Here is a 13675-nt window from a genome sequence, read left to right as displayed (position 1 = left end):
AACATCAGAGTCTCCTGGGAAGTTTTTAGAAATCCAAATTCTCTGATCCCACCTCAAACTTAACCCAGAGTGGGGCCCAGTAATATGCGTTTTAACAACCTCTTCGAGCCACACCAAATTTGAGAACCAATGCATTACAGCAAACAAAACACAAAGATGATGAAGTTCTAAAAATAGTATCTAGTACAATCCTACAAAATGGCTAAGAACAGCTTTACAAAAATATTAACTTACCATTCATCTGTAAAGTTCAGTTTTATTGTGCTTGTAGTTGTTCCTTCTGTGCTGTAGTGCAAACTTAAAACTGGTTCACCTGTCCCTGGTTTGGGGCTCAGCTTTTCATTATTGTTATCTGAAAATTGTGTTTAAAACATTTGAAAAAGTCTCTGAAACCAATAAAAAGATGACATTTCCTAAAATTCACAAAACTTAAATTAGGTTGTCCTTGTCATAATTCCTTCTCACGTCTGTTTACGGTTCTCACTTAAAGTTCACAAGCAAGTGTTGTAGAAACACTATTTCAAAGTGGCATTGCATCAGATTCTAGCTTAGTGTACATCATTCCCTTTGACTCAGACGGAAATTACACACATTTGAGAACCATATTAGTCCTCAGGAAATCAAAGACTATTAGGAGGCTACGAGGCATGTGATCTTATCAAGCGGTCCTCGCATTTAACGGAGCTCCCAGTCGCTCCCAGTCTTACTCCCCAGCTGCTTGGGCATCCAGGATAACTGACCAGAGTAAGGGGCTGGGGCTCTGAAAGAAGTCACGGAGTCAAAACTCTGCGACAACTGAAGGCTATCGAATTCTTTCTGTTCCTACAAATTCATAGATTTATAATATAGCAAGGGAGTAGAGCCCACACTCTATGGGAGGGGAGGAAAAGAAAACCATGTGCTTTTGATATTTATAAAACTCTCTCTGCTACAAGACCATAGGTTTTGGTGTATTTCTTCTTCCTCTCCGGACTAATCTTGCAAGGAATTCGTTTTCTAAATTATGGAAATGGTAGTTTCACTTTAGGAGCCTACAGTTGATCTATCTCAACATATTAAATCTTTGTAAAATGTCAAATAAAAATCAAGACGTTCTACAGAAATTGATAAAGACCACTCCAAACCCACCCTTTCCCACTCGTCCCCACCTCCCCCAGCAAAAGTACATGGATATTCAAAAAATAAAATAGAGCTTTGAAATTTTCTCTTTTTCCGTGATTAATAGCTTGGGGGGAGCATTAACATATACAGAAAACACAAACTGCTGCATAATCAAACATATAACACTTCTGCCAGTTGCTTACAGAAAGAATATTCTTCTGTGATGTATTGTTTTCTTGATACCAGTTCAAGAACGGACAGAACAGCACTAAAAACAAGCCTTCTGCCTTGGACAATAACAAGGGTAGTAACAACTTCATAAAACCAAAATTAGTTGGGTTTTTGGTTTTGAGGTTCACTTGATACTGCAATGAAGGACTTGTATCTTTTTGCATCCCTCTTGAAGCCACTGGAGCACGTAATAAAAGAAGCTCACAGAACCTCAGCTCTAACTTCTATCCTGTAAGAGGGCAACTAACAAGACTTCAAATACAGAGCTGTACTACACAGGGAAAGGGACTCTGTCTGAGAGGAAAATCAAGCTGGTAACAGAACTCCGGACTATCAGTTCTCAGGTCTTTAATTCTAACTCACAGGAAATCCTCTCCTATGATATTAGTTGGTATTTGCAAATAAAAGCATCAGTGAATTACAAAGCTGGCCTCACAAATGGTCAAAAACACTTTGGTTCTTACACTGCCTTTGTTATGACTATGTCATTGATATAACAAATTAACAAGCCATCGCACAACTTTCAAAGATTCGGTATTACATCCCCTGTTTTACATGAGGTTATTTTATCAAACGGCATTCTATAAAATAACTGAATTAAAAGATGTTTAGCTTTCATAAAATTATCAAGAGTGGGACTTTTAAAACATCTGTCGTACCCTTGACCATCTTTAGAAATTTCCTGTTGGTCCTATGTCCACATACAGTTCTCCTTTACTCTTAATTACGTTGCTGATATTTTTGTCCCGCTGCTGCCCAAATCAGTCATCTTTAGGCACCTAGAACTGATAAGGACAGACAGCCGGAAGACTTGAAAATGATCCAAGAAACCAAGAGGCAGAGCTGGGGCTGGTTCTTTCATTAACTCTCACAACACTTTATAAAGTGCTTTGCTATTTATTTTTCTTTTAAAGAAAAGAAGGGATAGAAAACAAAAGCAGGTGAGAGAGAATAGGAATGAATTTCCTACGTCCACCTCAGTTACAGAAGCAGAGGTTTTAAAAAGCCATTTAAATGCTATATCAAATTTTCTTTTGAGTAAAATTAAAGAGACGGAGATTTGAATGCTGTAATTACAGGAATATAGTAAACAAAGAGCTGTTTGGAGGTCAAAATGGTGTAGAAAATATCTTATTTAAATGTGTGCAACACCCTCCTCCCGGAAAGCAAGAAGCTTCCTGAGATGATCCATGTTAATTAAAACCTTCTTCCTATGGTATCTATTACAAAGTTATTACTTAATCTCTCATGAATATAATCTACATATTGACAATCATGTACAACATAGTGGCACTCATATAATTTATAAGTGGTACTTAATTTATGACCATAGTTGACAGAATTTGTACATTTTGGCTGTTAATGAACTTACCAGCCCTAGGTAAAACTGGCCCACTGCTGTATTAACAGAATGCACTCTTCTGTGAGCCACACAAGCTTCAGACCCCCAAGTCTAGTTCAGTCCTTGAAGACTGAACGCGAGTAGCAAGTGTCTCTGGCGGAAACACCACACAGTCCAGAACTGAGACATTAACGAGAGTATCAACCCGAGGTTTAGGGTTCAATTCCTGGTTTGTTCCAGACTACTCTCCCTAATTTAATACTCCTTTTCATGATCATATATAACCTGTCATGCTGAGTTTTCTCAGAAATGTAGATTCTTGGCTTACTAGTGAATTCATTTTTTTCTGATAAAAATAGATATTTCAAGCCAGTAATGTCTAAGAAATATCTACTTTAAAAAACTAAAGAACTGGGGTGCCTGGGTGGCTCACTGGGTTAAGCCTCTGCCTTAGGCCCAGGTCATGATCTCAGGGTCCCAAAATCGAGCCCCGTGTTGGGCTCTCCACTCGGTGGTGGGGGGGCCTGCTTCCTTCCTCTCTCTCTGACTGCCTCTCTGCCCACTTGTGATCTCTCTATCAAATAAATAAATAAAATCTTAAAAAAAAAAAACCCTAAAAAATTATGTTTCATTTTTACTGTAGTTGAAAAAAATATTTGTAGCCATTTAAATTTTCCTTAACTTGCTGTACTTGTTAGAAGCTGGATCAGCAAACACAACCTAAAAACCATTATTCAAAGCCTTACTTACACAATGTACAGAAATATAGAAGATATTTCTTGCTTAAGAGCAGAAGTTTTCATTTAAGAACCTTTGGGGTTAGAACTTTACCTAAACAAATGACTTTATATAAAAAAGCACCATCATAATAATAACTAATTTGTATTAGGCATTACTATGACCTAGGAGATACAAGTATCCTATTTATTTGTTTACTTATTTGACAGAGAGATCACAAGTAGGCAGAGAGGCAGGCAGAGACAGAGAGAGGAGGCTCCCTGAGGAGCAGAGAGCCCTATGTGAGGCTGGATCCCAGGACCCTGGGATCATGACCTGAGCCGAAGGCGGAGGCTTTAGCCCACTGAGCCACCCCGGCGCCCCCAGATCTAAGTATCCTTGTTTAAACCTTTGTAGCATGTATCCCCATGTCCATTTTACAGATGATGAAACTGGTGATTCTGAGCTAGAATTTTTTACTCTAGTCATCTAGAGTTCCTTCTGTATTAAGTTCCTACTTGCTATAGTGTTTTGGAAATAACTTGAATACAAAGTAGAAATAAGATTGCTTAAATATTTCAGTTAAGAAATAACAATTCTTGGTGACGTTATTTCTCAGAAATGATGTCTAATTCATAACCAGCAACATTAATATAACTGATAAAAGTTCTGGTAGCCCCAACCGTCCCTTAGGCCCCAGAGTATTGGAAATCCACACTGTATCTTCTTGCAGGGCCCTTAGAGATTGAACTACTTTTCCATCCTTTAAAAACATTGTAAGAGAATAAAATCAAATTGTGGTGCTCTCAACACAAAGGCAGTGTATTGGGGGGGGGGATCACTTTTAATTTAGCAGTTCAACACTGCTTAAGCTTCAAGATTAAGACCAAATTTAAAAGATCTTCTCTAGATAGTAAGACCCCTTTCAGGTTAGTGTACTGACTCAGAAAGAAACTTCAGAATGGCCTGGAATATAATTTGGAAGGAACTTCTCTGAACTTTAATTAGATACTTTCTAAGCCTTTCACATATGAACCACAAATACATTTTTGTTTCTGGTAATGCATATGTATTCAAACCATTTAATCTGTGCATTGACATTATGAAATTATAATCATTTGTGGTTCTTAAAAAAATATTCAAAGACATAAAAAAATCAAGTGTGCTAATAGTAGTACAAAATACACTGTATCTGGGTAACTAGGTTTGCATATTATCTAAATATTGATGCGGATTTTTTTTTTGGACTTTTACCTAGGAATATCTCTGGAGACTTATCCAATATATAAATTTAAAGAGTATTCAAAAGGAAGATAATGCATGAGGATGTGCTACAGTAATCTGTTTACAATCACTCCACCCAACAACTTTTCAGCCACTGGGACACTATCATAATTGTATAAATCATACACTAATCACCTACAATAGCTTAGGTAAACTGGTGATAACACAGAAATACTGTATTCTGTATTGAAGTATTTTCTATTATGCAATGACTTTATTGACATTTCTCATTCCAGTCCATCAAAAGTAAAAAAAAAAAAAAAAAAAAAAAAAAAAAAAAAAAATCTAGGGGCTCCTGGGTAGCTCGGTGGGTTGAGCCTCTGCCTTTGGCTCAGTTCATGATCTCAGGGTCCTGGGATTGAGCCCCGCATCGGGCATCGGGCTCGCTGCTCCGTGGGGAGCCTGCTTCCTCCTCTCTCTCTGCCTGCCTCTCTGCCTGCTTGTGATCTCTGTCAGATAAATGAATCTTAAAAAAAAAAAAAAAAAAAAATCTAAAAAGAAACTTTCCCTGAAAAAATGTATGATATCAAAGATACAGTTCAACTCTATCTTCCCAAATTTTGCTCCCCAACTTAGTTGGATTATACAGGAGAAAAGGCAAATTTCTCAAATACAGTTTCTAGAACAATGAAAACCTTCCATTTTTATAGGTCAGGAATCTGTAACTTTTCTGCACACCTCAGACTCCTGAATACCCAAATACCCAGTTCTTCCAATCATTTGTTTATGGAGGTGATGCTGATTCAAAGCGGAGAAACTATTTTTAGGAGTTTCTTCACAGAAAACCACTCTCTACCAAACACACGACTACAAGACACAGCATTTAATTCTAAAAATTAGTATTCTTCCTAGAGCAATCTGACTTTATAAACTATGTTATGAAAGCTAAAACCAAAGCACAACTTTACTTCAATACTGGTATTTCTTAGGAAATTCCTCCTATAAAATCTTATTGAAACAATATTCTGTTCAAATTTTCTTCCTGGCAATTAAAACTCAACCTTTATGTCAGTTAGACTAATTTTAATCCAAGAACTTCTTTCATCACATAACATAGACATGTAAATTGAACTTGAGCATGGGTTGGGGATATATACAGATTCAGATTCTGCCTGGTTTCATATTCTCGGTGACGTTTACAATTTATGGGCTGAAATGCAGTTGTCACTTCACCCAACACTATGGAGGCTCTCTTTCACCTGCTGCAGACCGGTGAGTGTTACAGCTCTCTGTGCTTTTACAAAAGTCCCTATTCCTAGTTCCCATTCAGTCTTGAGGGAGAACAAACAGGAAGGAACTAGGTAAAGATGCCCACCCCACGTGGCACATAAGCTCTGCCAAGATTCTTATCCAGTATCTCTCTCTTCGTAACTGTTTCCCCAGGTACATTATCTTCTAAAGAAAACCAAACCTGTCTGTCATATACTAAACAGATAAATATATTAAAATGTGCTTCCAAATGAAAAAGAACGAACGAGGCAGACGGCTTTGGAGAACACTCTCTTTAACCACTCTCCCCTCCAGCAACTGTGCTCCGTGCTCATCGTTCTGAAATGCTTTTCTTACTTCTCATCTCCCGTTTCTTCACTTCCATCTCTACTGTGAAACCGCTCTCACAAATTTGATCGACTCCTCCACGTTGATTTAGTGGAGAATTTCTGGGAACTCCTTATCTGACTTGCCAGCAACACTCACACACACAGCTCTCCTTTCATCTTCTCTTCTCTTCGCCTCACGGCACGGCACAGGTCTACTCTACCTCTGACCTCTGTGGCTGCTGCTCCTTGATCTCCTGCACCAGCTCTCCTCCAGCAAAATCTGCAGTTTGGGAATTTTTCTGATTTCCTTTGGGATGTTTTCGATGTGATACTTCCTGCTCTCACTTTTTATATTCATCCTTGTCAACTTCATCTACTTTTATGGCCTCAACTACTATTAATGTGCAGAAAATTTCCAATTTATTTCTCTAGCTCTGACATCTTTCTCTTATTTTAAAGGATTTCTTTCCTCTCCCCGCTCCCTTTTTAAGTAGGCCCCAGGCCCAACAAAGGGCTTGAACTCAGACCTTGAGAGCACCCTGACATCTTTTCTACGCTTCCTGTCTATACAATCAACGGCCCAACAGACTTTTCCACATGGATGTCTCACACACATAAATCGAAATCAACACTCTCAGAACCACGCCTGGGGCTGCTACCTCCTTCTATGCACCCCTCCCATACTCTGCTCCTTTTCTGGGGTTACCTATTTGAGAACATATCCGCCCACTTGACTGTGCTCAGTGAAAGCTTGGGAATCACCCCTGCAGCAGCTGGAAATGGCATCTATGAATCTGCACCAGAAACTCCCCGAACCACCACAAATTCATGAAGACATGTGCTCCGGCCCCGCTCCCTCCAACCAGCGTGCTGTTACTCAAGTGCGCCCATGCAGAAATTATGGAGTTCTTACTACAGTTTATCCTCTGGACGCCGCCTCGATCCCTCGCCTCATCTAACGATCACCAAACCCTGTTTATTCTCTGTCTTAGACAGCTTGAATCTTCCATCATCAGGTCAAAATCCTTATTACCAGGAGACTTATCTAAGTGACTTGGTCTCTAGTCGGCTCACTGTCCTCTCTTCGGAACAAAGCAGATCAGCCATACTCTCTCTTTTAAATACTTCCTTAGCTTCCTACTGCTCTTAAGCTGTCCCAAAGGTCCTTCTCAGTCTGGGCACCCCCATCTCCTGAAGCTTAGCGCACACTCCAGCCACACTGGGGTCTTTATGGTCTTGCTAATACCATGACTGCCTCGGAGCCTCCCCACCGCTTCCCCGGACTCACACCCGTTTCTCCTGATTCACTCATCGTGCTGATCTTTCAGACCTCAGCTCAAATGTCTCATGCTCCCGCACGCCTCACTTGGCCCCCTGCCAGAAGAGATGAAGACTTAGTTACATGTTTCCCAAAGAACCTTCCTATTTCCTCTTTCATAACAGGCATCACACTTACATTTACTGTTCCACCATCTGTCTTTCCTGTTAGATGAGGCTAACAGAGCATAGCAGCTACGATCACAGACGGCAGACGCACACTTACAGTATGTGATCGCAGGCAAGTTTCATACCCTCTCTTTGCCTCAGTTTCCTCATCTGGAAAATGACAATAACAGTACCTACTGTTACTGTAGAAGGTTGTGCTGTGGATTAAGTAAATTAACATATAAAAATCGCTCAAAATAATGTTCAGCACAAAGAATATGCAATATAAGTGTCTCCACTATCATTGTTATGGTTAATCAATTCCACCGATAGATTACTCGCACTGGTAGGGTCAATCAACGCTGTGTTCCAAGCACAGGGAACACTAGCTACGCTCACTCGTGCAGCCTAGTGCTGAGCCCAGCCAGTACTTGCCCCAGGTAAACACAGAATGAACTCAATTAGTATGAGTTGAATTAATGACAGACAGACAGACACGGCTGTGGCATTTACTTCTCTTTCCTTACATATTTCTTGGAGCCTTGGTTTCTTCATCAGTAAAATGAGGTCATTACTACTCACTACACCCCAACAAATGAGCTAATGCATGAAAAATTTTTAATAAGCCACACACCAAAAACTCAGTCAAAGCCAGTTATTTGTGTCACACACAATTCCGAGTTAGAAAACAATTCAACTAGATATATAGACGGATACTGACTTGGCTAGAATGAGAGTGAACAGGTGAACATACACAATAGAAATGAAATAGGGTTCAACCTCTAAAAGATCGAACATATCACTAATGGGAAGAATGTAGACTTGAGGTTGAGGAAAGGAGGATTAGCTGGTCCACTCTAAGCAATGAAGTGACCATTAGTTCTAAATAATATGAAAAAAATCAAGAATGAAGTCTAACTTCACTAACTTATTTTTTTCTCTAGAACTTAAGATACAGGATTCACAGATATATTCCAGTGTGATGAATAGTGAATTTATACTGCCCATTAATAGAACAGGCTTCAATAGTTAGGTATTTATTTAATAAAAATTAAAATTGTCAAAGTACACTTAATGGTGATCTAAATATTACTCAAGGTAGTACTGTCAAGGTATTACTAAAATGAAAGTTTAATTTGGTGACCTTAGAGGGATGCATACTTAGTATCTGATGGGTTCAACCTTCCCATTTTCCAACTACCCTAGTGGAGTTAGTAAGAGCTGACTCACTGGATCCTGGTAATCCACAAGCTTCATTCTCTAACTTAACACTCTATCAACATCAATAGAAGCCTGTTTTTGTACAATATATACAATGGAGAATTAACATTTATATTTGTAAGGCTCCAAACTCAGAGTGTCTGACAGATACACAACTGCCCACAGGTGTAAGTTTCCAATGTAACAGCATTATCAACTTCCACTTAATGATGAACCCTGTAACGGATAGAGAGCAACCTGCTTTAGTCAAGGCCAAAATTGAAAACGCAGGCAAAAATAAATAAGATAAAAAATAAAACTCAGGCAAAACGATTTTCTTATATGCTGTCAAAAATTTAAAGTTAAGGGCATAGGTTTTTTTTTGTTGTTGTTTTAATAGGGGAAAAATGCTGACCTATTTTTAACAGGAAAAAAATGTATTTGTTTTCATAATATAAGCGGGCACGAGAAATATATGCCAGAAGAGGATTATATCTCTCACAATGCAGTAGGCACAACATAGAGATCTAAATAAAAAGAAACACCAGACTCACTCATTAAAACACCATTCAAGCCAAACAAAATGCAAGACACTTACCACTGTGCTTACTCAAAAGGAGTTTCTAATCAGCACAGAAAGGCTGACAATGTATGTGTGCAAAGCCCTGTATTTGCAGAATATTGTCAAGTATTTTACAACAGGATAAAAACAATGTGCATGTTTTGCACTTATTTCCTTGACAGTTTCTTTCTTTAAAAAGTATTTTGATAAAAGAAATGAACTACTGAGGCAACCAGGCAGCTTTCACTATGACTCTGAAGGGTCAGACTCCACGTACGTCTGTTTATCAAATGTAGTGCTTTTGTCAAAAATAGAAGACGGGTGCCTGGGTGGCTCAGTGGGTTGAAGCCTCTGCCTTTGGCTCAGGTCATGATCCCAGGGTCCTGGGATCGAGCCCTGCATCAGGCTCTCTGCTCTGCAGGAAGCCTGCTTCCTCCTCTCTCTCTGCCTGCCTCTCTACCTACTTGTGATCTCTCTCTGTCAAATAAATAAATAAAATCTATAAAAAAAAAGAAAAGATATGGGACGCCTAGGTGGCTCAGTTGGTTTAGCAGCTGCCTTTGGCTCAGGTTATGATCCCAGCACCCTGGGATCGAGTACCACATCGGGCTCTTTGCTCGGTGGGGAGCCTGCTTCTCCCTCTGCCTCTGCCTGCCATTCTGTCTGCTGGTGCTCACTCTCTCTCCCTCTCTCTCTGACAAAAAACAAAAAAAAACAAAAAAAACACAAAAAAAAAACAAAAACTATACAGTGACTGCAATCAACCAATTCAATAACATGTATGTAAACAGTGAAAGAAACCAAATTTTTCAGTGAAGAATTACAATTTTTTTTAAAAAAACCTCTTTTTTAAAAGATTTTCTTTTTAAGTAATTTCTATACCCAATGTGATACTCTAACTTACAACCCTGAGATCAAGAGTCATATGCTCTACTGACTGAGCCAGCCAGGTGCCCCAACTTTAAAATTTTGATCAGTAACATTTTTATCCCCAATAAAGAAACCCAAGAACTACTATGGGAAATGGAACAACATGTCCAAGTACTGGAGAGCTTGTGAGACGAACATGGTCAAATGGTCAAATTTGATGAATGGTAAAAAAAAAAACAAAACCCTGAATTGTTAATTAAAGAAATCTAAGTTTTTCTTAAAAATATGGATAAGAAATTTAAAGTATGGTTAAACAATCCTTAGAAACATATTCAGAAGGAAAACTTAACCAATGTGCTGTTCCCATTCTACAGGATAAAATGGAGAACAGGAGTCTCGACAAAATTAAAACTTGAAGTCAGAGCATTATCTGAGGACAATAACTATCCCCCGTACCTTTAGCTCCTTTGATGGGGAGTCTTTCTTATTTGGTAAACATTCTCGGTTTTGTACACACCCTTGCTTCCGGGGATATGGCTGAGCAGAGTGATTACTGGCTCGAAGAGACAGGGGTGTGAATCCCAGCTCCTTCACTCTCAGCAAGTAGCTGGTTATCTTTCTGTCTCTTACTCTTCTTATACAACCTCTAATTCAGAGGAATGTTATAATGATTAAATAACACAATGCACAAAAACTGAAGGTTCAGTCTTTCTGAAAAGTCTTTTTAAAATAATGTATACAAATCAATGAAGAAATAAAAAAAATAAAAAAATAAAAAAAGCTCAGTTTTGAAACTGTACCCTCACCCCCAGACATGACCTATCCTCTTTTTTCTTAATTGAGCTTATTGGAAGATCATCTCCATACCAGTATTTCCACCTCTGAAACAAAAACCTCTCTTCTCTAACTGCTGCTCTCTGGCTTCTGCCTCCACCATACCAATGAAACCGCAAGGCCTCAACAACGGATAATCCGCACATTTCCAAAGTCCAGAAACATTTCTCAGTCCTTTCCATAGCTGACCTCATTGCCTCACACGTCGCCGCTGACCAGCTCCTCCTTGAACTTCTCTCTTCCCTGACTTGGCATTCTTTGGGCCCAGCCAATGTCTCTGCTTGCTCCTTTTCTGTCTGCTTAGCTGGATCCGTTTCTCTGCTTGCTCCTGTAGTGCAGACGCCGCTCTTTCACTGTGCCCTCTTTGCCTAGACAGCCTCCTCTGCTCCCCTGGTTTCAACCATCTGTAAATTCATTATTCTTTTTATTTTTTAATACTTTATTTATTTGAGAGGGAGAGAGAGACAATGAAAGAGAGAGAGCATGAGAGGAGAGAGGTCAGCGGGCGAAGCAAACTTCCTGCTGAGCAGGAGCCCGATGTGGGCTCCATCCCAGGACTCCAGGATCATGACCTGAGCTGAAGACAGTCACTTAACCAACTGAGCCACCCAGACGCCCCTAAATTCATTATTCTTTTTTGTTTTTTTTAAAGGTTTTTTTTTTTTTTTTAAATTTGACAGAGAGATCACAAGTAGGCAGAGAGGCAGGCAGAGAGACAGACAGGAGGAGGAAGCAAGCTCCCTGCTGAGCAGAGAGCCCAATGCAGGGCTCAATCCCAGGACCCTGAGATCATGACCTGGGCCGAAGGCAGAGGCTTAACCCACTGAGCCACCCAGGCGCCCCCCTAAATTCATTATTCTTAATGTTTTTCTCCACCTCAGGCCTCTCTGGTGACCCCCCAGAAACATATATCCCCCAACGGTCTATAACATTTCTCCATTTGGGTATCTGAAGGTACTCCAAACTCAACATATCAAGAAAATCTCATGTATTTTTCCTCTCCCACATAACCAGCTGTTTCTCCTGAAATTCCTATCTTGGTTGATGGTATCACCACTATTACCCATCAAGACACCTGGATATGGTTCCCTCGTTCATTTTTAACTACTCCGTCTCAAGGTGCCATCAATTCTGTCTCTTAAGTATTTAAAAAATCTGTCCACTCTTCTCCCTTTCCACCACTGCTGCCTTACTTTGGACCCCATACCGTCTCTCATCGGACTGCTACAACTGCCCCTACATGGCCTTGCAGTTTACAATCTTACCGCCCTCCAATCAACTGTCTATAATCCTGCCGAAATCATCTTTCCAATACGTAAACCCGCGTCTGCTTCTCTCAAGCTGAAATAATATTTATGGCATCCTACTGCTTAAAGAATTCAGTTACTCCCTCATTTAACAGATATTTATTGTTTTCACACAGAACAGATCTGGTGTTAGGCACTAAGTGTAACAGTGAATGAAAGCAATATTCAGAGGATACAGGCACCGAACAAAACCCTTACATGTATGATCACACATTCTGACAAATGCCATGAAGGAAAACAGCAGGTCCCAAAGAGAAAAAGAGCAGAGAATTACTCAAACTAAAATGTCATGTTACTTTTGAGAAAGAAATTTCTAACTGGGATCTGATGGGTAGAGAAAAGGATTTGGGGAGAGGGAATAGTAAATATACGGCTTTTGAGAGGGAGAGAAGCAGAGAGTATCAACGGGACTACAAGCAAACCTGTTTGCTAAGAGCTGAGTCAGGGAGGGGGGTGGCCTGAAATAAGGCTGGGGAGCCAAGGGCTGGGAGGTCATGCAGGGCTCTGTATACCAAGGTATGGGTTTAGGAGGCTTTGAAAGGCAAGGGGATACAATTAGAAAGTTTTAGGCAGATGAAGTACAGGTTTAGATTTATGTTTTTAAAAGTTCACTCTGGCTATTGCTGGGGAACAGGCTGTATGGCCTCAGTGGATACAAGGAGCCCAGGTAAGAGGCAGCTCCCTTAGTCCAGGTGAGAAAGACGGTGGTGGGCAGTTTCTCTAATTTTCATAAAAGTTATTTTTAGGTAATATAGGCCTGGGATGTAGAAGTCCCTAGTACTTTAAAAGATGTCATCCTGTTAAGCAAAAATGCATGAAATAAAAACAAAAACAAAACCAAAAAAAAATCTCAGGATTTAATTCTTTAAAATATTTCTAACTCAGAGGACTTATCACACAGTTCATTGATGATTATGATGCAGCTTCTGCCAGGCCCGCTCAAGACTTGCCCTTTTATGTAACACTTCTACTGATATGACTAAAAGGCATATCATAGTTTACGCCAGAAAAACCGAGAACTACTTGATTTCTGCCGCCAAACAAGTCTACCTTACTTAAGTGGCAACATCACTCACCCAGGCCTTGTTCCAAAAATCTGAGTGTTACCCTACAGTCATCTCTTTTGGCCATATCCCATATCATAAGTAAATTAAGTACCAAGTTAAACTGAATAAAAGATTCAATGTAATCTACGGGAATTATTCTATGTGATGAACAGAGTATGCAATCTGGCTACAAACTCTCTGGTAGTGATATACTATTT

General features: G+C 39.7%; 1 protein-coding gene across 6 annotated transcripts in view; it reads right to left on the bottom strand.

The window, feature by feature from the left end:
• Positions 1 to 13675, bottom strand: part of DCAF6 (DDB1 and CUL4 associated factor 6) — a 139423-nt gene that overhangs the window by 38625 nt on the left and 87123 nt on the right. For all 6 annotated transcript variants that reach the window (XM_059147032.1, XM_059147033.1, XM_059147034.1 and 3 more), the window contains one exon: positions 235 to 352. In XM_059147032.1, coding sequence (XP_059003015.1) covers positions 235 to 352 — 118 coding nt within the window. The remainder of the gene's footprint in view (positions 1 to 234; positions 353 to 13675) is intronic.

The sequence above is a fragment of the Mustela lutreola genome, chromosome 14 (genome assembly GCF_030435805.1).
Source record: "Mustela lutreola isolate mMusLut2 chromosome 14, mMusLut2.pri, whole genome shotgun sequence".
Taxonomy (NCBI): domain Eukaryota; kingdom Metazoa; phylum Chordata; class Mammalia; order Carnivora; family Mustelidae; genus Mustela; species Mustela lutreola.
Note: the sequence above shows the minus strand (reverse complement) of the source record. Positions and strands in the feature narration are given on the sequence as shown.